This window comes from Silurus aristotelis, assembly GCF_946808225.1.
Source record: "Silurus aristotelis genome assembly, chromosome: 15".
NCBI lineage: Eukaryota > Metazoa > Chordata > Actinopteri > Siluriformes > Siluridae > Silurus > Silurus aristotelis.
In genome coordinates this window covers 12,348,527-12,373,673 of record NC_139588.1, presented here as the reverse complement: position 1 = coordinate 12,373,673, position 25,147 = coordinate 12,348,527, and the positions used below count along the sequence as shown (strand labels likewise).

The following is a 25,147-nucleotide window of genomic DNA, read 5'->3' as shown; positions in this document are numbered from 1 at the left end:
ATGAGGGGGCATCAGGAGGAATTAGGATAAGGAGGAAAAATCATTAGAAAAGAAGCCTGTAAAAAATAAACTGTTTTTGTTGCGTGTTTTCTAAAAACCCATCTCAAAGTGCCACATTGCCATGTAACTTTCTGCCAGGCAGTTTTATTTTTTTTAGTGGTACTTGCCCCATTTTGGTCCTAAGGTTGTGAGTAACTGGAGGAGGCTGACAGGTTATAGCAGGCTAGTAGACTCCTGAAAAGCGTCTTTATGTAATACATGAGACAGGAATGTGAGAAAGCTACTGACACAACAGTATAAATAATGATTTAATATATCTTATTTATTTTCTTTGCATCAGTTTTTGCTGTTCCTTAAACAGTGTCCTTTCCATAATATGTATTCTGATATGCCCCTTTAGTACCTTGTCTGTATTGAGTGTAAAATGAACTGTTCTCTACTCTCACCACTACATCGAATTTCTGAATAGCACTATACAAATCACTGAATAATACATAGAATTAGATGAATAACATGGCTAAAGAACTGAGTTTAATGGAGGGGTTAATGCCCATTTTATGAGCCATCACTAAGGAGTTGTGGAGTGGTTATTAAACGTGTGTGAGGGGTGTAGAGACCAGCATATACGTGTTGTTCTAATTGACCTTTTCCTCTCTTTCTTGATTTGAAGCTCTTCCGAGAAGTGAGAATAATGAAGATTCTGAACCATCCAAATATTGGTGAGTTTCTGATAAAATCTCATTTCTCACACATTTATACACCATGTACCTATGATGATATAGTTTGTTATACAGTGTAAATATTGATTTGCTGCTATGTAACGATAGCTATAAATTATATTTTACATAATTATATAAATTATAAATAACTTTCAGAGTAGGCTTTCATCTCTATCATGACTTTATAGGGTTTCCCTAGTTTAAGTGTTACTGTGTGTATGGGAATCTCTGCCATGCCTACCAATTTTTAATGCATTTCTATATGCAGTATGTTCTGGCTATGTGAGTTTGGTCAGCTCAGATAGAACACCATGAATGAGTAAGAGATCATGTGTTTAAGACCGTTTACTTCACAGTGTGAGGAGGAGGAGGAAAACTAATTAATAATAACTTCATCCCACACACACTCATTATTTTTTCTCTCTCGCTACAATGAACAAATTAAGTAAATTCTTGCTCTACAGCAAAATCATTTTCTACACTGATTACAAACAGAAGAAGAAACAGAGTCCTCAGGGGAGTTTTAGTACTGACTACACTTTTTCGCTCAAGTTAAAGTAAAGAAGTTTGGGCTCTAAAATCTGAAAACTTGAGTAAAAAATAGACATTACTACTACTAGATTTAGTTTTTTTTAGTTCCACGCTAGTAACCTTACATCATATTTATATTAATACAAAGGAATTTCAAATGTTGTTACCTAATGAATGTATCCAGACTGAACAACCATCATATAGAACACAAGCAGAGAAAAGATGATGATCAGGTGATCAGGAATGTTTACATCACTGACTCTCTCTGTCTCATTCACAATAACCCTATACTTCTCTTGCCTTGTGTCCTGCTCATTGTTAGCTTCATTAACTAACCTACACCTGTGAGATCCAAGAAATTATACACCAGTGGTAGATTAAAAAAGCCGACAATGACAAGAAATCGGTTGATGGGCTGAGAACTGCACACAATGTAAAGAAAAATTATTTACCATGTCACCAAATAGATTAAGACTAAAGTAACAATGTTTTAATAATGTAAGAAGTCTAAAGTACAGATATTTGTGTAATTAATTTTTTTCCCCCAATCAATTTGAAAGATTTCAAACTAACCTCTTTCATATTGTCATTATGGGGTATTGTTTGTTTGTTTTGGAATAAGACTGTAACATGGCCAAATGTGAAAAAAGTGAAGCGCTGTGAATACATTCCAGATGCACTGTACATTTTTGCATATTTGTGTGCGCATACAATTTTTATGCATAAGTAAAAGAATTTCATCCGTAAGCATGCATATGCACTATTCCCTGAGAGAACAAATGCACACATATTAGACCATTGAGTGTTTGACTTTTGGTCAGAACACCACAGTTGAACAGACAGATGTCCTTGCAAACATGAAGTCAGATTAAGCCTTCTAAAGGTAAAAGGACTAAGCATGTACTCAGTGGTTTTCACTAATTAGTGCAAAAAAAACGTCCTTATAAAAACATGCATCACCTACAGGGGATCACACAAACAACTCCTAATACACTGTTTGAGAAATGAGTAATGATTTGCTTTTATGGAAACTAAAAAGATATGGGTGAAGGGGTCACTTGATTGAGGCTTTTGTAATAATTTATCCTTTTTACCTAAATTTTATGTCGACCAAGCAAAAAAAAAAAAAAAAAAACACCTACTTGGGTTTTTTAGTTGGACTACAGTGTTTGAACTCCTAACTCTGTCTGAGCTTTCTAAGAATCTGGAAGGATCAAAAGTACAGATATCATGACATCACTCTGATTGCACACATTGTCACCTGCAGCATTCTGCTATGGGCTGAGCATGCGCGCGCACGCACACACACACACACACACACACACACACACACACACACACACACACACACACACACACACAAAAAACAAAATGAGTATCACTGAATCTGGCCTGGGGTAGTGTCGTCTTTGGCATCAGTGGGGTTATTGTGTTTGGTCACATGTTTTCTCCTTCCACAGCAATGACCTACTTTTCTTTGGTGGAACAAAAAAGCAAACTGCACTGGCAACATTTCGTTGTTGGCATTGCATTAACAAAGGAGAACAGGAAGTGGTTAAGGGTGCAAGATATGTCAAGTGTAGGTGGCAGTATAGCTGCACAGTCATGATTTGATTTTATTAAGGTTCGGGTTGAATATGTTATGGTGAAATAAATATAGTGTGTTGGGTGCATACCAAAGAGCTTCCTTTCTCTTTTTCAGTCAGTAAATTACAATATTTATACAGGATTTATCTATTAATGATTATACATAAGTAAAGGGTTTATAAAAGAATGGGGGGAAAATATCAAGTCTTGCGATTGGTGGTCAATAATCGCAACAATGTGGCGTCAGTCACCTTCATTTCATTAATTCCCTCCAAAAGCACATCCCATAGTTTAGAAATGTTCATGAATTTGGAATCTGATATAAATTCTGTTATAACAGTGATAAATAATTAAGTCACAAGACATTTTTTAAAATCATCATACATCATTAGTGACACAACATAAGTTTACAGCTTTACTAATAACAAAGAACTCACCATGGAGATTGACCATTGTCTCTGGACTGCTATGTAATGAACCTGTAGACCTAACAAATCTGTACTTAACGATTTCTTTTGGGTTTTTTATATCTGTTTTGTCTCCTTCTCTTTTTCTCCATCCTTTAGTTAAGTTGTTTGAGGTCATAGAAACAGAGAAAACCCTTTATCTGGTGATGGAGTATGCCAGTGGAGGTGAGAACAAGTAATATTTTGTTACTAGTTTGATTCTTTATTGTAATCTCATTGTCCTCTGTTATCGGGATTGCACTGTTGAACGAATACGTGCTGTGTAATGTGGTGTGTTTTCCTTTGCAGGGGAGGTGTTTGACTACCTCGTAGCTCATGGCCGGATGAAGGAGAAGGAGGCCAGGGCTAAATTTAGACAGGTATAGTACTGCAGTGTGCTCGAAACAGTATAAAACCTCCATTTTCAAAGGTGTCATGGCAACCTGTAAATTATAGCCAATATTGCTATAGTAAAATATGGTGCCAGTTATGATGGAATTGCAATCAGCTGGTCTCATAACCCCATGTGGTGGGCTAGAGCATGTTTTTTTTTAATATCCAGGGTCTCCTTCTCCATATCCTCCTCCTCTCAATGCTCAGTGTGTTTGTGCTGCAGCTGCTAGGAGACTGGCCTATTTGGGTCAGGATGTAGCATTCGGCACATTACAGCACCACATGGATGTGTCCGAATCCTTTGCCAGTCAGATAAGATGGAAAACATGGTACCAAGCTGAAGAGTTGCCTGTTTTTAAGACCGCAATCCATGTCAAATATGCACTTAATGTGTTCCATTTACTGTGGCACTAATTGGGTAGAAGATTAACATGTATTCTCTGGAATTCAAAATATTTATATAAACAAGAATAATAATAATTGACTTTTTGCTTCTTCTTTGATATATTAGTGTTTCTGTGTTTCTGGTTTTCTTCTATCTTTTATTTTAGTACAATATTTTTTACTAAGAATAAAACATTATCTGAAATTACGTATATGTGATCCTGCATCCTTATTTTTGCATCAGAAGGTAAATAACACAACAAACAACAACAAAATGATCAAACCAGTGATCTTTCATCTCCTCGTTCACTGCAGGCCATATTGTGGCAGCCAGACACATGTCCCACTTTTAATCAATGCGATTCTGGGAAAACGCGGCCAAAGCTGTCGATGTGACTAATTTGACTTTCACACACCACTCCACATCGTGGGTCATTCGATTTGTCCTAGTGTGCTCCACCTTGATTGCAAAACATGTTTTTTTTTTTTTTTTCTTTCCTTCTCTCCTTTAGATTGTATCAGCTGTACAGTACTGCCATCAAAAACACATTGTGCACAGAGACCTCAAGGTAAGAGCAGAACACTGGTGCTGTGTGTAAATTAGTGGAGCTTCACCGTCTCTGTTAGGCCAGACTCTACCTACAGTTAGGCTACTGTACCAGTGAACCCCCCCAAAGGCAGCTAAATGTTCAAGTGGCAAATAAATGATGTGAATATTCGTGCTTAAAATTTCTTATGGCTTTTTATTATAGTTTTTTTTTTTATTATTATCTATAATCAACATCCTTTTGTCAGTTTGTAGCTTCCAGCACACAGAATGATATGTAAATGTAAAATCAAGTGAATAAAATTTGCCATTGAGATTCGTTGCCACTGACAACACAGTTACCAAAAAGTGAACAGTCACAAAAAAATGTAATTAGTGCATTTGTTTTTTCAGCATGGAATTGTAGGGTAGGTTGTCCATTTTACTATTTATAGCATTTTCTTGTGAAAAAGAAACCTTTACTGTTCACTTAAAAGAACTCAACATACAGCTATTATTGTCAAAATAACTGGCAACAAAAGTGAGCACACCCTGAGTGATAACAGCTGTATGTCATGTAACCATGCAAAGCCACACGTCCTATTCATTATGTTGATGTTGTTGTCTGCTTGACCGCACCATACAAATTTGTGTCTTGTTTAAGAGCGGTTATAATTTGTTCTTTGAGAACAATTCTCTCATAGTGACCACTGGATGTTCAACATGGCACCTCATGGCAAAGAATCACTGAGGATTTAATAATTAGAATTGTTGCTCTTCACAAAGATGCAGAGGATATAAGAAGTAATACTGTAACACCCTGAAACTGAGTTACTGTACAGTGGTCAGGGTCATACAGAGGTTTTCCAAAACGGTTTCCACTCAGAACAGGCCTCGCAAGGGTTTATTATAGAAGTTGACTCCTTGAGTGGTGCATCAGGTGCAGAAGCTGGTTTCAAAAACGGATGCATGAGTGCTGCCAGAATTGCTTTAGAGGTTGCAGATTCGCTCGTCAGTGATCAGACCATATGTCACACACTGCAACAAGTCGGTTTTCATGGCCGTCATCCCAGTAGGAAGCCTCTTCTGAATTTGGCTCACAAGAAAGCCCGCAAACAGCTTGCTGAAGACAACCTGTCGAAGAGCATGAATTATTGGAACCACGTCCTGTGGTCTTATGAGACGAAGAAAAACTTATTTGGTTTAGATGGTTTTCAGCCTGTGTGGTAAGGCCCTGGTGAGAAGTACCTAGAAAATGGTCTTGCCTACAATTAATCACTGTGGTGGTAGCATCATGGTCTGGGGCTGCATGAGTGCTGCTAGTACTGGGGAGCTACGGTTCATTGAGGGGAAACATGGATTCCAACATGTACTGTGACATTCTGAAGCGGAACATGATGCCCTCACTTCAGAAACTGGGCAGAACCGCCAAGATGACAACTGCTGAGAGGTGATGGAGTGGCCAAGTATGTCTCCAGACCTAAGCTCTGTTGAGCACCTGTGGGGCATCCTTGAGCGGAAGGTGGAGAAGCTCCATGTGTATAACATCCAGCAGCTACGGGATGTTATTATGGATAAATGGAAGAGGATCCCAGCAACAACCTGTGAGGCTCCGGTGACTTTCATACCCAGGAAGGTTAAAGGCAGTGCTAGATAACAATGGCGCTCACACAAAATATTGACACTTTGGAAACAGTTTTGACATGTTCACTTAGGATGTACTCACTTTTGTTGGCAGTTATTTTTCGCAATAATGGGCGAAAAATCAATCTTGTTGGAATAAATGGTGGACAGTGCATGCACTACAGACGTCAGTGGGGTAGTTGCTAAGAGACATGGAGGAATCGTGAGTGCTCGGTTGCCCATTTCACCTTCAAGTCTCTGTGCTCTTTTACCCTGCATTTTAAATGATGCATGAGATCTTAAAACCATTTCAGGAGCATGGAGAAAACCTCATTTGTTGCCATCTATTCTCTCTTTATTTTGCCTTTATTTTGCCCTGTGGATGCTCTGGCAAATGATGCATATATAATAATGTCCTGCTTCCTATTTTTTTGCAATGTTTGTATTTGTTCTTCGTTGTAAAATCTTTGAAAATAATATTTCTGATTAATTGAAATCTGCTGTGCTCGGGGTTTGTTGGAGCATGCCTTGCTCATCATCTTTGTTGTTTACTCTCCCACTTTTAGGCAGAGAATCTGCTGCTAGATGCAGATATGAACATTAAAATAGCAGACTTTGGCTTCAGTAACGAGTTTACGATGGGCAACAAGCTGGACACGTTCTGCGGCAGCCCGCCATATGCCGCTCCCGAGCTCTTTCAGGGAAAGAAGTACGATGGACCAGAGGTGGATGTCTGGAGTCTCGGAGTCATTCTTTACACGCTAGTCAGTGGTTCGCTGCCTTTTGATGGCCAGAATTTGAAGGTTAGTATGTCGGCCTAATGAGTTACCAAAATTCGTGCCAAAATTGGTTTATATAGTAGTTTTGCCAGGACAATTAACCATACAAACACATTCAGCTTGTTGTTGAATTGACATGACATCGAATAAGGTTTGTTAACTTAACAATGTTCCACCATTCTCATCAACAAAAGCGATTTGTTAAACTGACTACAAGCAACATTCCTTGTTTGAATTCATAATAGAAATACGATTGAGCAATATTACTACAGATTGTCAAATGATTACTTAAGAGTACACAGAGACGGCATCTCATGTATGCACATTGTAAATCAGCTGTAGACTAAGATGTTTGTTCTCGGTAACCAGCTAAAACTTGTTCAGATTGTCAATGCCACTTCCTCAGCTAGTTGTTTAAAGTTCCCGTTTCCTGTGTCTGTATTGTGCTGATTGATGCAGGAGCTGCGGGAACGAGTACTAAGGGGGAAGTATCGCATTCCCTTCTACATGTCGACAGACTGTGAAAACCTTCTCAAGCGCTTCCTGGTGCTCAATCCTATCAAGCGGGGTACACTTCAGGTGAGAGAAAACAGGAACATGTAATGTGGAAAAAGGGCTTGATTAACGTTATCCTCCTAATCTAAACCCTATAAAAAGGCTCCTTGACCTTCACACCACATTATAAAAGCCAGTGGGAGCTTGCTCGTAATAAGTGGTCCAAATCAAATTTGCGTCTAGAATGGCCCAACCGGATCGAGGTTCCGATTCAAAGGAACATGCAGTGTCACAAAAATATATTCAGCTGACACTGCTGTGGTCTCTAGTGCAGCAGGCGTGTGGCAAGCTCAATACAGAACTGCTATACTATATTAAACCAAACGTCATCATCTTAAGTTCTGAATAATTTAGGATTTCCCACTTAGCATCACTCAACTCTGCAAGGGTCTAATGCTTTAAGCTTTTCACCAACACTAAAGCTTAGCTACAGGGTTTTTGTCCAATTGACCATCACCTATATTAAATATTGCATGGCCTATGGAGGATATGAGATATACAGTAATGTACACTGTAGAAATGTGCTATATAAAGGTATGTAGTACTAAATATCCGCAAGACACATGTAGTCAGCAGTTTATTTTATACAGCTTTTCTTTTCCCCCCCTTTGAATTCTTGGAATTTCATTCTTTGCAATCAAAGTTAAGTTAAGTACTGTGCTTTGCACTCAGCTGATTGTACTGCATAATCTCTAACCCAAGTTATTGGCAAAATAGATCTGAAAGAATAAATGAAAAGAAAACAAATAGGTCACCTGTCTTTTCCAGGCATATGTGGACATTGGACACATATAGTCTTTGGATAAGGTAGCATAGATTTTTTCCTTTACTTGAACTGGGAGACCCAAAGCTGTTCCAGCATTTCAATGCTTCTGGACAGAAAGCAGCCTAAATAAAGATAAGACGCTTTACATGGATTGGATTGAAGACCTCGAGTGGCCTGCTGTAGAGCTTTGATTTCAACCTTATTAAACACCTTTGTTATGAATGCAGACTACACTTAAGCACACTCCAAAAATCTACTGGAGCATCTTCCCACAAGAGTGGGGGTTATTATAACAGCAAAAAAGGAATTAAATGTGTATTGGACTGTTTAATAAACTCGTACAAATCTTGAGGTCATGTGCCCACAAATATTTCTCCACATAGTGTATATATTCTACATATTTGTATGCAGTAAGATTGAAATAATTTCCTGTCATGTTTATTTGTTCTTTTTTCAACATCCTATCTTCTGAATCATTTTAAATTTCCTATTACTTAACCTCAAAAGCTGTATATGAACGGTCATACAACTCTGTCCTTCTGCTTCAGCAAATCATGAAGGACCGATGGATCAACGCTGGCTTTGAGGAGGAAGAACTCAAGCCTTTTGTGGAGCCAGAGCTCGACATCACAGACCACAAAAGAATAGGTACAACACCAGACACCATGGGGTTTTGTGATCGCATTAGTGTTGTAAACAGAGAAGTGGAAGTAATACTGTGTCTGATCTGTAAAGTTAGTTCTCTTTTTGTAGCAGAATGGTGGTGTATTATTCACTGGAAAGTGTGCTGTAGGTTATCTGAATTGAGAATATCCCTTAAAAAACATGCTTTTAAACCCGTTAATAAATAATGCCAATTATTTTAGGCCGTTGGGAAAACAGGAGGATTTGAGAGTGTATTTAGGTTTGCAGTTCAGGCAAGAAAGTGCTGTGTCAAATAAACCACAATCTGTTTCTGTTTGTATGTGTCTGTGTGCTTGCGTCATGTCTGTATTTTGCCTTCGTCTAAATCAAAGCGTTAGCCTGGAATGATTTCCTCAGCATGAGGCTGATGGCGTTTAATGTGCCTCTGAGGCTCAGTGATGGAGGGGTCGATGGAGCTTAGGCAGACTCTGTACTTTCCACTGCTACTCTGGGCAGCCTGCCCTTCAAACACACCATCAATAGATCCGAATCTATCCATTTTCTAGGATTATTACATTCTAGGTCCAGTGGGTCATCTCAAATAACTGTTTTCTGTTAGTTTAGGGAATTGAGAAATGAAATCCAGATAATTTGAGAAAACATGATCAAAATGAACCATAAAAAAAACAAACATCTGTGGTATTTTAAATCGGATTGGATTTCTCTCTATATAACAGAAGCATGTGGCTGTTTGTGCTGTGCTTTTGTCAGTAATTGCACCTATGTGCATTCATAAAAGTACATCATTTAAAAAAAAAGTGCAACTTTGCTGTATCATGGCAAATACTGTGTCATTCATGTAACATGGTATGCTATTTCTTGCCTTATATTATAGTACTATTGATTCTGATTGTTCAAATTATAGTCAGATTTGTCATTGTTCCAGTGGGGAAATGCTCACAAACGGTCACAAATTAAACAGGGGACACTCCACATAAAAAGATTTTAAACACATAATTATTTTTTCTGAAGAGATGAGTGCTAGAAACTTTGTGCTGCTCAGTCGCTGATGATTTTTCTATGAAGGCATGCATCATGTTTCATGTTTGACACATATATTAAAACCTGTCTAGTAGGTATTCTGCTCCACTAACCTCTGATGTTTGATGCATTTCTTTGCAGATATAATGGTCGGAATGGGATACTCTCGTGAAGAAATCAATGAGTCTCTGACTAGGATGAAGTATGATGAGATCACAGCAACCTACCTGCTGTTGGGTAGAAAGCCTACAGAGGTGAGTAGATGAGCTAAGATGGGCTTAGTGCTTCCTAACTTGTATGTGTATTTGAGACAACTTTGTATAGCCGTATGGTTTTTAAGACCATTGAGGTCTGTGTTTTCAGATATGAACAAAACTAGCAGGAGTTTTGCCATTTTACAATAAGGCTTGGTGAAATACAGACCTGCTACAGGCCTGCTGCTTGATTAGCTTTTCCTCAGTTCCATATGTTAAACTGGAAATCTGATATTTTGTTTGGGTTCTGTTGTTTCTAATGAAGTAACTGTATGTAATATCATTACAGTATAAATGTATTTTGGGGCATTTAAATCATGTGACACATGACTTGTCGCATGGCTAGACAGAAGTGGAACCAAAAGTCCAGAAAAGCATTGCTTCGCTTTGTCTCAATGCTCAGCTTATTATTTATTTACATTTAACGTGTCTAGAAGTTTGATGCTTAAAAGAACAGCTGTCTGCCTGAACAAGAAGGCGCTTGTTGTTTAATGTCAATAAATAAAAGCATTTGTTGTCTGTTTTTTGTTGTTGTTACTTGTGCTGTCTTAGCTGGATGCTGCTGATTCCAGTTCCAGCAGCAACTTGTCACTGACCAAAGTTAGGCCCAACAGTGAGCACAACAATGGCCAGTCACCTTCTCACCTCAAAGTCCAGAGGAGCACCTCTAACCAGAAACAGCGGCGCTACAGTGACCAGGGTGAGTGCCAAGGATGTGTCCGATTGAGAATATAGAGATTGAAATCACTGTTAATAAGTTCCCTAAGCTCTGTCTCCTATTCGGTTCTGTGTCTGTCCACACAGCTGGTCCAGCCATTCCCTCTGCGGGTTACCCCAAGAGGAGCCAGACCACCGCAGCAGAAAATGAGCACAAAGAGGAAAGCAGTGCTCAGCCTCGCAAGTCCAGCTCTTCTGGGAGCCGTGGCATGGCACCCCCAAGCCCCTTGCTGGGCAATGCCAACAACCCAAACAAGGCTGACATTCCTGACCGGAAGAAAGCCTCCACTGCCCCAGGGGTAAGTTACCAACTTCTGAAATTGCATCTTTTTTATTTTATTTTCTAAATGAATTTGAGCTTTTCCGAAAAGGTTTTGCCAACTCAACTTTTACCCTTAATACTAAGAATACTAGTTGAATTTGCAGTCTCTGCATTTAAATGCTGATTTTTCCCACAGAGTAATTCTGTGTCGGGGGGGATGACCAGACGAAATACATATGTTTGTAGCGAACGCAACGCCGGGGACAGACACACTGTCATCCAGAATGGCAAAGAAAACAGGTGAGCTCAACACTTTTTGAATCGTCAGGAGCCAAGACGCCTTTTAAACATAATGTACAACAATGCACCCATCAATCACAGAGAGACAGAGCTCACTAAATATCAAAAAGTCTCCTGAGGAGAGGGAGAAGAAGGGGGGCGTCATTGGTTTTGCATTTTCTTTTAGGGCTTCTACAGTGTTTTATATTCTGTCCATTTCTTTACTTTTTTACCTTATTTGTTTATTTCTTCTTTTTTTCTGTGTTTACATTTTTCTCCCTAAAGATATGAGTAGTTTCTTTCTATTTCTATTATTCATTGAAAAGAGGTGCTCACTCCTGGCAGTAATTCTCTTTGTAGCTGTAAACTTGATTATTTATTCAGTATGAATCTAAGAAGCTCACATGAGTCCAGGTTTAATAGGTTGCTTCTTACTTAGTTAAATTAAGCCAAATGAAAAAGTCCCATGCAGATAGGAAGTCATTTACCTGGGTGACCTGGAGTAAGTCGATAATTTGCAGATGCTCCTCATTTCATTTTTGGAACAGCTCTGCACTCATCAGTTGTGTAGTCCTTTACAGACAGACACGTCAGTGATTAGATGCAGATGCGGCCTCTTGAGTTGGGGAGAAAAAGCTCTTGCTTCCATATTTAGTCACCAAGCATGTGTATCCACTTTGTAGATCATACAGATGAATGCTTTGGAGGCATTTCTTTTTTTTTTTTGTGTGGGTTATATAATTTTATTTCCATACTACCTGCATCGTATTAGCAAAAGAAAATGGAATCAGCCTGAAGAATGTGAGCCTGAAAGGGGTATTATTATGACAGCTACAAAGGGCATATATAATACATGTTTAGATTTCTAGAAATGAACGAGTGAGCATCTCTCTGCATTTTACCACGGAGCAGATTATTACACATGTCCCCAGTGAACTGAATTATTTTTTTTTCTCCTTTTGTGCAGTATAATGAGCTGCATTCAAATCGAAGCCCTAATATTTTTCTAACTAACATGTCATTTCTTTTTCTGGAGCTGTAGTCAAAGCAGCCATCCTTCTATTCATTTATTTGTTCCAGCTTCTAGGTCTGTTTGCACTGTACTACTGCTAGTGATAGCTGCAAAAAAAATAATGTCTGGCTTTTACACCAGGCTTAACTGCACTAGCCAAAATACATGCTGCTTCCAACACAACAAAGGAACAAGAATGCTAAAAGTGTGCAATACTTTTTTTTCTCCACTTTTTGCATTCCTCTTGCTCAATTATCCATCATTGTTGCTGATTTTGTATCAAATGCACATTGTTTTCTGCTGCTGCTTGGCCAGCCTGAGTGAAATGTCAGCGTGTGCCGCTGCGAGTCCGTCTCCATATGCTGCTGCTCTCACTGCTTCGTCTGCCTCGGTCCATCTGAGGCACCACAAAGCCACGCCAGTTTCGGCTTCAGGCCACACCTTTCGCTCTACACTGCCCCCTAGTGACGGCCTCACCGAACTCTTCAGGCCCAAGTAAAGACGAGCTTGGCATCTGACTCACTAACCCGCACCATGAGTCCATCCCCTCTAATGCCCGCTGACCTCGCTACTGATTCATAACACTGTTTTAGTGCTTGCCACCTGCCACTCATCCCTGCCACACAGCCCTCCCACTTCCCCACCCACTGGTATTGACTAATCAATCAAAGTGTCTCTGAGATGGTCCTTTTCTCCTCTGTGTGCTCAAACTGTCCCATGTGTAACCCAACTACATGTAGTGGAAGTTAATTTTGTTAATGTCGCGTAGGTAAAATTAATATTATAAGTCTAATACATAAAGCTTGACAGTGTGTGTAAACATCTAAATCAACAAATGTGTAACATGATATTAACATAGAAATCTTCCACACTTCTGATTCGGATAAGATCCGTCAGATTTAAATTACCCCCCCCCCCCTCCTTAAATCTGTTACACATTGATTTTATGGTATCAGTGTGTGTGTGTGTGTGTGTGTGTGTGTGTGTGTGTGTGTGTGTGTGTGTGTGTGTGTGTGTGAGACATCACACTTGTCTTGTTCAACACTGATTACTAGGAGAATGTCAGTGTCTGATCATTGTGTTACAGGTTTGGAGCTCGAATATTGACATTGTATTGAAAGTTTTTCTAGAATAATTCCCCTCATGAACTTTGACCCCATATTTCTTCTCTTTAGCACAACCACGGTCTCTTCGCAGCGAAACCCTGGAGCCTCCACTCACAGCATCAGCAGCGCCACACCACCAGACCGCCTACGTTTCCCCCGAGGCACAGCGAGCCGCAGCACCTTCCACGGCGGCCAGCTAAGAGAGCGGCGTACTGCCACGTACAACGGACCTCCCGCCTCGCCCACCCTTTCTCACGATGCAACACCGCTCTCGCAGTCACGCAGCCGTGGCTCAACCAACCTGTTCACCAAGCTCACCTCCAAGCTCACACGCAGGTATGCAAAGCACAACACTTTACACCATTAACATTTTTTTACAGGTTTATTGGCCAAGTGTGTTAGCACACACAAGGAATTTGCTCCTAGCTGTATTTTATTGGACACTTTTAAAGTTGAGAGACATGGCACACAATTTGCTACTTTTTACTCAAAATACTTCACTTTTTTCAGACCATTGGTGAACTGACAGCTAACCTTTTTTCATGGGTTGATAAATTTAGTAAGCAGTGGAATAGATGGTTCTTTTTTATTTTATTTTATTTTTTTACTCATGAAAGTAAATATCCCAACGACCCAACGCTGGTGATCTCACTTAACCCTAGAAATATAGCTGTTTTCTTCCCTTCTTGTGATGCTGTCTTTGTGCAAGCTCATGCAAAAAAAGCAAGCCACGTAGTAACGGTTATTGTACAACTAAACTTCCTGTTTATCAGATTATAAAGTGCCTTTTTTCTTAGCGGGTGCTAGAACTTTTCATGTGAAGCAACATGCATGTTTTCTTTTTACTCTAGCCTAATTCTAACATTTTTTCCACACTAAGTGTGCTACTTCAGCAGTTACTCTCTCAGCAGCTCGTTAGTATTTTTAATGGTAGGCTGCCAATGTGTGCTTGAATGCTTCAGTAGGTATCAAGCTTGTGAATAATAACACTGTTCTGCTGGTATGCAAAAGTAACCAAAGTGTAGAGAAATCAAAACTACTTCTCACACCTCTGTGGAGACCTTCCAGTTTTGAAATATGTTAATGATGAGAAATGCAAACTTGGTGTGCTGATCACTTTCATTACAAACCTTATTATATAGGGAAAAAAGCTATTAGATTAGACAGAACATGGATAGCAATATAATGGAATAGAAGCTATTAAGTGAAATACAAACTTTCTGGAATAATCACTGCTATATAATGCCTACTTTCTTTTCTCTTTTCTTGTCCTGACAAAGTGGTTAAACTCAATGTGAAACTAAAATCCTAAGTTTTTCTTTTAATGTTGATAGGCTTGGGAGCGAAGAAGCCAAACAGCGCACATAAAGTGGTTGAATATAGGGCTAAAACGATTCCCTAAGTAATTTGAATACAAAAAATTATTTGCCTCGATGCATCGTTTAGTTAATTTAACTACACACGTAGCACTGTTTCCCCACAGACCGTTATTACTGAGGTACCACCCGATAAACTCCGGATTGCTCTGGGTTCTAATTTATAAACTTGCCGAACACATAAAACGGGACTAGAAACATGCAAAAAAATTTTTTTTTTACTATTTGATTTAGAGTGTTTTTGCATGCTTGCCACATATATTCAAGATAAACTTGATAATCCAATCAGAATATACATTTACATTTACATTTGCGGCATTTAGCAGACGCCCTTATCCAGAGCGACGTACAAAAGTGCTTTTGAGTCTCTAGTAATGAATAAATCTACACTGGTATGCTATATTACAAACTTAATATAAATATAACCCTTGAATTCTACAAACTTGGAAAGTTCTAATTTAAGTATTTCAGGAAGAGGTAGGTCTTCAGTCGTCGCTTGAAGATAGTCAGGGACTCTGCTGTACGGACATCTAGGGGAAGTTCATTCCACCACCTCGGTGCCAGAACAGAGAAGAGCCTTGAAATATACTTTAGTATAATCAAGAATATGATTTATTTTAGTGATCGACTCTGAATATGGCCTATTGTGTATGTTAACACTTCACAATCATTTCAGAAATTAGGAAACAATAGCCTAGAGAAAAAGACGACGCAATCAAGCCTCGGAAGTAATATATATATATATATATGGCATGTTGAATTGTTTCTTTATTATCTGGAAGATAGTGGCACTAGTGGTCTTTTGCCTATACTGATAACCTTTTTTTTTTCCTTCATTTCTTTCTCTTTCAGAAATGTCTTTGTCCTTTGTTTCCTTCTGTCGGCATACATTGAAAAGTTATTCTGCATAATTGTTCCCTTCCTGATGATTGCCCTTCAAACTGTAGATTATAATTGATTTCTCGTTACACTGTGTGTTTGTTTTATAGAAACATGTCATTCAGGTTTACCAAAAGGTAGGCTCCACAGTTCGGCGTGAGTGTGACCACGATTTAACATTAACAGAGTGTGAATTAATGAACAAATGCAGAATTAATTGCCTGATACTCACTCCTTGATCCATGTGCCTTTAATCGGAGTGCGATTAAGCATGCCTGAGATCACTGCTGTCCTGGTGGAAAGAAACCGACACACCAGAAAAATCTACTAATTACATGTGCATGCCTCTTTACAGGAAATGTGCACAAAACTTTTAAGCTTTTCTATTTGTTTGTATTTTGTACTTTATCAATGTCATATTCTTTTACAGTGGGGACTCGTTTTCTTTTGATGTAATTCACACAAGTCATTTGCGACTGTGTCATGACACAAGCTTAATTTTCATTTAAAAAGCGTAGGTTGTTTTCAGTTTGGAATCATCCCAGTCAGTTTGCTTGTTATGAAACTCTAAGAAGATCAACTCCTGGTTCTATAATTCAGGCCTCCATACTGGGCGCTAAATTTGGCTGCTGACAGATGTGGCGATTGAGACCAATTTTTTCAGGAGTTCAGGTACCATTTTTATTGTCCAATCTCCCTTCTGTTTTTGTCCCTGCTCTAATTATCCAGTATCCTGTCATAGTTGTAGAATCTGCTGTAGATCTTTTTTTAACCCGCCCCTGTCAGTTTTTCCCCCAACACTGTCCCGGGCAAAATGTTCCTCACCAAGACCCCGCTGTAAAAGACCACAGACTCCACCCACTCTCAACATGATTCCATTTGTGTCAATCCCCACAGTGATCTTGTTTTCCACCTTTCATAATGCATTGATTGCACTGAGTAAATGCCAATTCTCTTTTTTCTTTCTAAACAAACAGATTCATTCTTTTTTCGACATTACATTATCCATCTTCAATTAGTCGGATCAAGAATAAAAATCTGTACTGCAGCCCAGCATAGTTTGCAGACTTCAACTTAAACGATGGCTTGATAGTCATATCGCTGAAGTAGACCGATTTAACAATGATTTATAGAGACATGTTTGTAAAATCTTTATTATGGCCTGCTTGAGAGGGCTTGAAATTTTAGAAATCTGTTTGAAAATATATTTAAAATGCAACACTTTCAGCTCAAAGTAAACCGAAGGAAGCACCACAGACCAGAACTAATTTCAAAGGAGAAATGTATTAATCAAAATCACTAAATGATCTTCATAATTATACTGAAAAGTATGGCACTCTTGTGCATTTTAGCTGAATGCATGATTCTTATTTTTCATCATAGAATCTGAGAGCTGATTAAAAATCAAAGTTATACACCGACCAGGCATAACATTATGACATGTGAAGTGAATAACACTGATTATCTCATAATCATGGCACCTGTTAGTGGGAGGGATGTTTTAGGCAGCTAATTAACATTTTGTCCTCAAAGTTTGTGTTTAAAGCAGAAAAAAATTTGAGCGAGTTTGACAAGGGCCAAATTGTGACTGCTAGACAACTGGGTCAGAGCATCTCCAAAACTGCAGCTCTTATGGGGTTTTCCTGGTCTGCAGTGCTCAGTATCTATCAAAAGTGATCCAAGGAAGCTGTGAGCTGTGTTCCAGGCCACTACATCTGCTTTAATACACTGTGTTTTATTCCTAATTAAACCTTGTGTCCAAAACTTTATTTTTCTCCTTCCTCTTTATAGTAATTTACAAGAGGCAAGTGTACTGAAATAAGTTGCTGGAGTTGGAGTTTTCCCTGTGCAGTTCAGAGCAAGTGCACAAATAATAAAATCTCTTAATGTTCCCTGGTTTGCCCAAAGGAGGAAATGACTGACACCATGTTTTATTTGTTTAGGTCAGGAAATGTATTCTTAGGCTACAGAAAGTACAGCTAAAGAATCTTCCTCTTGTTGTATGATCGCTTTCTGCATCTGAGTGCATGAGCAATGTCTTACTGATACCTCACAGGAAATTGAATGTGAAAACAGGGCAGCTTTTTTTCCCCCCTCTTATAAAACATGCCTTCTCGGATTCTTTGATATTTCCCTGCTTTCTCTATAGTGTAACTGTGTGTGTGTGTGTGTGTGTGTGTGTGTGTGTGTGTGTGTGTGTGTGTGTGTGTGTGTGTATACACACAGTGGCTTGAAAGTGTGTACCCCCCTACCCCTTTTTTTTTTTTTTTTTTTTTTTTTTTTTTTTGCATGTTTGTCACACTTTAATGTTTCATAATCATCAAACTGATTTAATTATTAGTAAAAGAAAGATAACAAAAGTGAACACAACATGCAGTTTTTAAATGAAAGTTTTGATTATTGAGGGAAAACAAAATCCAAAACTACATGGCCCTGTGTGAAAAAGTGTTTGCCCCCCCTGTTAAAACTGTGGTTTATCACACCTGAGTTAAATTTCTCCTGCCACTCTCAGGCCTGATTACTGCCACACCTGTTCACAATCAAGAACTCTCTTAAATAGGACCTGCCTGTTAAAGTAAAGTAGACCAAAGGATACTCAAAAGCTGACATCATGCCAAGATCCAAAGAAATTCAGAAACAAATGAGAGAGAAAGTAATTCAGTCTATCATCCTAGTCAAAGTCTTGACCTGAATCCTATTGAGATGCTGTGGCATGACCTTAAAAAGGCGGTCAGCTCCAATGTGGCTGAATTACAACAATTCTGCATAGATGAGTGGACCAAAATCCCTCCACAGCGCTGTAACAGACTCACTGCAAGTTATCGCAAACACTTGATTGCATTGGTCGCAATCTATCGTTTCTTAAAAAAAAAAAAAAATAAAAAAAAAAATAATAATAAAATAATGTCTTCACCTCTGACCTATTTTCATTTTATGTCCTGGTAATAAAGAGTTCCAGCAGAGTTTGAGAGGAATGGCAGACATGAGGGCTCAAGGTAAAACAGGACACCCAGTTTGGTCCTCTAGCATCATGCAGTTTATTCCCAGTCCCGTCAATATGCTTTCTGTCTACAGCTTTTGCAGAGCTGGAACTCTTCTCAAGAATTTGGGCCTGCGGTTCTGCAGATTCACGTTGTCAACTTCTACCACTATATGAATGTAGAATCAGTGTTAAATCATGGGTGTCCAACTTTATTTCTGTTTCAGACTTCGTGACATTTTTAAAGGGCTGTATACTATTATGCTCCAAAACACAAGTGCATCCGTTAGTTTACCCCTTTTTTATTTGTTCTATATTGATATCAATTGTATAAGAAGATGACACTGTGTTTACTGTGGAAGAAATCATGCAGGCTTTATGTATGGAAAACATTGATGTTCTAAGTGTTCTGCAGGTTTCCCCTGCATTCCATCAGCTCCTTTTTTTTGGTAATTTGGGTGATGCATTTGGACATTGTGTCTATCATAAAATGTGAACACACCCTCTCCGTTTTATTTATATTTTTAGCGCACCCTCCGTGGTTTCGTGTTTCTAACTGATGCAGAAACCACTGTATGATGCATTAAAAACCACCACACTGTGAATAATGTTAACTTATAATACGCTATATGGACAAAAGTTTGTGGAAACATGACCATAAGATTTATATGTGCTTTTTGAGCATTGCGTTCCACATTTAGTCCTCATTTGCTGTTATAACAATATCCATCGTTCACAAGATTTTATAGTGTAGTTGTGTAGATTTGTGCTCCTTCAGTCACATGAGTGTTAGTCAAATCAGGTGCTGATTTGATTTGATGTAGGTTGAGAAGGAATGGGGAGCAGTGGGGTCAGTGTTCCAATTTACTCAAAGGTTTTTCAAAAGAGTTGAGATCAGAGCTCTATAGCAGGCCACTCAAGATCTACTATTCCAAATCATGTGAAGCATATCATTATGTAGTTGGATTTGTGCATTGTCATGCTAGAACAGGTATGGGTCTTCTAGTCCAAGTGACGGGAAAATTTCATGCTAAATTAATACAAAAGGCATCCTATACAATTGTGTGACTCGAGCTTTGTGGTAACAGTTTGGGTATTTAATATTTATTCTTCATAAAAATATTGCTGTTTAAGAATTACCTTGATCATTTTTTGACTGCTTGGTGTTGATTGTTATTGTTCATTGTTACTGACACTGTTACAGATATGGACATTATTGTTTGAAAATAGAATAGAGCTGTGGTGTAGTTTGGAAAAATGCAACAGGTGTGAACTCTAGTGAATCTTGCTGTGGGGTCGTTCAGTGTGGCAGCAGGCTATATTTGACTTTCTGGTTTCTTTTCAGGTTTGCCATTTGCTCTGGTTTATATGATAAGTTAGTAGAGTAAAATAATGGAGAATAATTTCTGTATTATGCTGCCACCTCTTGGACAAAACAGCATTTCATTTTTAATTAAAATAGAGTTTTAAGTCATAAGTAGCTATGCCTTCATTGTATCTATATCTTACTAATGTGGTTTTCGAGCTTTTTCCTCTATTCAGTCTTGCAGTTAACCAGCATGTGTTTCACTAAAGTGCTGTATCATTTCTGGTCAGGTTCCTTGGGTGAGTTTACCTTACCACCGAAATCGCATAGTTAAAAAGTACCATCTGGTGAAAGTGCAGGCATATTTCTTTACGTACCATTATCTTTCAAGGTCCTTTAGTAGACTACATGGCCAGATGTTTTGCAAAAAAATAAAAGTTTAGAGAATCGCCAGCTCTGCCTTGAGTGACTGTTATATCCAGATCTCTGTGATGGGTATTTTGTTTGTGCCTCTCCTCTATTTCCCCCCTCCCCCCTGAGCTGTTCTGATATATTTGCATGCAAGACTGAAGTTTGTTTGCTGCATGCTGTACTCCTATGCATGAACTTATATACAGTTATGTTATCCTGAGGACAGTATGTGTGATATCGCACCAATATCACTCTTTCTGCTTTGATAATTGATTATCTCGTGTTTAAAATCTTTTACTGAGTTTTGATACCCCCCCTTCTCTCTCTTTCTGGCAGTCGGAATGTGTCCGGGGATCAGAAGGAGGATCAGAAAGACACCAAACCACGTTCCCTGCGCTTCACCTGGAGCATGAAGACCACGTCAGCCATGGAGCCGAGCGACATGATGCGCGAGATCCGCAAGGTGCTCGACGCCAACAACTGCGATTATGAGCAACGCGAACACTTCCTGCTGCTCTGCGTCCACGGTGACGGCCATGCTGAGAGCCTCGTTCAGTGGGAGATGGAGGTGTGCAAGTTGCCCCGGCTCTCTCTCAACGGCGTGCGCTTCAAGCGGATATCAGGAACGTCCATCGCATTCAAGAACATAGCGTCAAAAATTGCCAACGAGTTAAAGTTGTAGGGAAAAATAAAAAAAAATCATCAAAATGTGAAAGTGACAAAAAAAGACTGAGGCATATAAATATATTTTTTTTTTTCTGTTGAAAAAAGTAGCAGATTCAAGGATTGTTTCAGCGAACGCTTTCCAAAATGTGTAATAAAATGTATAGAATCATGCCTTAGGTGGTATTATTATAATAATAATAATTATTATTACTATCATTGTGACTGATGGTCTAAAACTGTATGGAAAAAGTGGTGATCGGTGGTTTTCTTTTTATTTATGCACTACTGCGTTAGGTGCCTGATAGGCCTATAGTTAACCCTTCATTTTAAAACAGGGATGACAACGTGACAGTATTTTCCCCCTCTCTTCTGCTCTCTCTTTTTTTTTTTTTTTTTTTTTTTTAATTATACGAAGTAAAAATGGCCATGGACATTGTGTGGTGGTGTGTTAGATCAGAAAAATGATGCGCATCTCCAAAATCCCCCCCTAAAGCTGCTGCTAGCAGTGTAGACACAATTCCTCCTCCTCATACATCCAGACAGGATTTGATTTTGACGTGTTGGACTAAACTGTTCTATACGCCCAGTGATGGACAGGATCTGCTTATTTCTAGAATGTGGTGCCAGGAATCTGCTGACAGATGCAGCTTAGTGAGGTCACCACCAGGAGAATTCAGCTACAGCACCTTAGCGAAACCTCATGTTTGTAATGCATTGTGAGTCTTTAACTAACCATTTTCCAAGAATTAAAAGACTTATTCAGAGCAGGAAGATTTTACTTTCTGGTCTGTGGGAATATTTCATTTATTTCCATATGAAGTGTTTTTTTTTCTTTTATAACACAATGGAAGTTGTTGAAATGTTTGTATTCTGATGAGACGGAAAAAAATGGAGTCAGGCTTCTGAGTCACGATGTCGTCATTTTCAGGCCACGGTATTCACTCCCATCTGTGTAAAAACAAAAAATAAATGGCACTGTTTTTATTTTTTTTGGAATGTAAATAGTGTACCTTAGTTTTGCAACAGCTGCATACTGATATACTTTTCCCTTTTTCTAAATCTGGCTGTGAGTTGGAAACTATTGGAAATTAATGTACTCATCACAGAATAAGGTTAATCAGTGTCTTCATTAAAACACTTAAAACTAAAATCTGATGTTTTGATTTTTTTTACGCTGTTAGTGTTAAATTGCTGAAGGTGCATTGTTTTGTGTGTGTTGGTTGTAAAATGCTCACCCTATCCATTGTATTAATGGTTGGCTGCAGGAGGATTGTATTTGTTTTGAGGTTACAGTTTTTCTCATTTTCTTTGAAGCATTTCTCCAAATCATTTTTAATATTTGTAAACCTGTAAGTGCACTTTTTTAAACAAATAAGTGCAAACAGCACCAGCCAATGAATTACATGCAAAAGACTGTACTTCTTAAAATCTTTAGTTCATCTCTCCAAAGTAAGTATTTATGTCAGTGAACATGTCATTACCAGCAGAATCAAAAGTCCTTTTGTCATTTTTTTTTACAAGATTCACTTTTTTTTACTGTACTGTGCTAGGCATCCATTTTCAGAAATTGTAATTGTGTTTTTTGCTTTGTTAAAAGAAAGTTCACGAGATTTACCTTTGATCTATTTTAGAGAACTAGTTGATCATTGGTTGCCGCACTCTCGCTTTCATTAGTAACATTTTAAGATTCATCTGCACAATTCATCAATTCAAGGCATATTTACACACAAAATATTAAATTAATAGAAAATAAATCAATAAGCCTAATGAACCAACATGGCTTCTTTTCCATACTTCACTACAATGTAACTCTTTAAAAGAAGGCCAGACAAGTCTTTCAAAAAAGACAAAGAAAAAAAGCAATCTTTTAAACAGGTCTTTTTAATTATCAAATAGATTTACAGTTTAATGTCACAAAGTGGACAAACTATTAGATTTAAAAAAAAAAAAATGTTTTTACCTTGTCTGTGTCGGGGCTTGAACCCACAACCTTGTGGGGACCTGCTGATAGATAAAACAATGCCTTAACACATTGAGCTATTCTCTCCCATTTGTGCAAGCAGTCAATAAGCCTAATGAACCAACATGGCTTCTTTTCCTTACTTTAATACCATGTAACTCATATTAAAAGAAGGCCAAACCATTCTTTCAAAAAAAGACAAAGAAAAAAGCAATCTTTTAAACAGGTCTTTTTAATTATCAAATAGATTTACAGTTTAATGTCACAAAGTAGACAAATTATTAGATAAAAAAAAAAAATAATAATTTATCCTTGTCTGTGTCATGGCTTCTTTTCCATACTTCACTACAATGTAACTCATAATAAAAGAAGGCCAATCAAGTCTTTCAAAAAAGACAAAGAAAAAAGCAATCTTTTAAACAGGTCTTTTTAATTATCAAAAAGATTTACAGTTAAATGTCACAAAGAAGACACACTATTAGAAATTAAAAAATTTTTTTTTTTTTACCTTGTCTGTGTTGGGGCTTGAACCCACAACCATGTGGGGACCTGCTGATAGATAAACCAATGCCTTAACACATTGAGCTATTCTCTATAGTTTGTGCGAGAGGTCAATAAACCTAATGAACCAACATGGTTTGTAGCATACCCAGCTGAACAGATACACTTTACTCTCTTGAAACTGATGTTTATTAGGGATTTTAATGTCCAAAATAAAGCACCGCAAGAGCTGAATAAAAACACAAAACATACAAAGTGACTAAATAAAACTCACATAGCTACAAACATGTTTAAACTAAAAAACACACATCAATCATAATGTTAACAAAATAATAATACACCTTATTATGCTTAAAACAACAATTACAATTAATGCTCCAATCTCTATATAGCAAAATCAGCACGTAAAATGCTAACCTGCATACATACATTAGCGACCTGCTAAGCATTAACCATCAGCTTCAATGGAGATGGCTAAAATAAACATTTCAAAACCACCAAATTTCCCACACAAATGAAATTAAAATGATACCTTGTGCCCTTCATCAGCTAGGAGCTAAGAGGCAGGAAGAAACCCTTTTAAGAACGCGTGTTTGAAACCAGTACAGCCAAAAGTCCACCTTTCCTTTCATTAACAAATCAGACTGCCATTTCACGTAACCAAATTCACTAATGTCCCACAGCGCCATACATGACCACACTGCCCTCTATTGGGCGGAGGTAAAGTGTCCGTGATTGGAAGATTTAATGGTCATTTACACTCCCACCAAATCATAGGTGATTGTGTGACATTAAGGAGTACAAATTACAAATGATTTAAAACGAAAATGAGCTTAAACTCAAAAACCATATTATACTGAATGAACATTAGAATTTAAATATGATGAAGGGATACATTTCTTGCTCCCGAGAGCAGCTAAATAGTCTCTAACAGGATCAGCTTCTGAACTGGGCGTTCAACGACAGACAGCTTGTTGAGGCGACGACCATCCCCTTTTAGATTCCGGTCACCAAGACACACCTTGACTCTTCTCACGAGCCTGTCTTTATCCGTAGTAGTCTCCGTTACTCTGGCCAGCCTCCACTCGTTTCTGGGAAGATAGTCAGCCTTTTCCATGACAATATCTCCTACTTGCAGGTTTCTCTTTGCTGCATGCCAGCGCTGCCGAGTGGTAATGTTGGATAGATACTCCTTACGCCAGCGACTCCAAAACTGCTCTGCGAGGAACTGAACATGACGCCACCTTTTCCTTGCATAGATATCTTCTCTGATGAATCTGCCTGGGGGTGGTAATGCTGGAGCAGACTTCATAGTAAGCAGGTGATTAGGGGTAAAAGGTACAAGGCTGTTAGAATCATTTAGGTTGTCCACTGAGAGTGGTCTACTGTTTACGATCGCCATAGCTTCATAAAAGAATGTGCGCAGTGATGCATCATCCAGCCTGCCAAAAGAGAGTGAGAGTG

General features: G+C 38.4%; 1 protein-coding gene across 6 annotated transcripts in view; it reads left to right on the top strand.

Annotated features, from left to right (window-relative positions):
* The window catches only part of mark3b (MAP/microtubule affinity-regulating kinase 3b), a 47,127-nt gene extending 24,755 nt beyond the window's left edge, over positions 1 to 22,372 (top strand). For 2 of the 6 annotated variants that reach the window (XM_083562064.1, XM_083562065.1), the window contains exons 4-18: positions 671 to 719; positions 3,404 to 3,469; positions 3,593 to 3,663; positions 4,573 to 4,629; positions 6,776 to 7,012; positions 7,448 to 7,567; positions 8,858 to 8,957; positions 10,116 to 10,228; positions 10,781 to 10,928; positions 11,033 to 11,244; positions 11,404 to 11,507; positions 13,674 to 13,940; positions 15,970 to 15,996; positions 18,811 to 18,855; positions 20,893 to 22,372. In XM_083562064.1, the coding sequence (XP_083418190.1) occupies positions 671 to 719; positions 3,404 to 3,469; positions 3,593 to 3,663; positions 4,573 to 4,629; positions 6,776 to 7,012; positions 7,448 to 7,567; positions 8,858 to 8,957; positions 10,116 to 10,228; positions 10,781 to 10,928; positions 11,033 to 11,244; positions 11,404 to 11,507; positions 13,674 to 13,940; positions 15,970 to 15,996; positions 18,811 to 18,855; positions 20,893 to 21,238 (1,962 nt within the window). In that variant the 3' untranslated portion in view covers positions 21,239 to 22,372. Of the gene's footprint in view, positions 1 to 670; positions 720 to 3,403; positions 3,470 to 3,592; positions 3,664 to 4,572; positions 4,630 to 6,775; positions 7,013 to 7,447; positions 7,568 to 8,857; positions 8,958 to 10,115; positions 10,229 to 10,780; positions 10,929 to 11,032; positions 11,245 to 11,403; positions 11,508 to 13,673; positions 13,941 to 15,969; positions 15,997 to 18,810; positions 20,445 to 20,892 lie in introns of all 6 variants that reach the window. The other 4 variants (XM_083562066.1, XM_083562067.1, XR_014536861.1 and 1 more) reach the window with 3 other exon arrangements.
* The last annotated feature ends 2,775 nt before the right edge of the window (positions 22,373 to 25,147 follow it).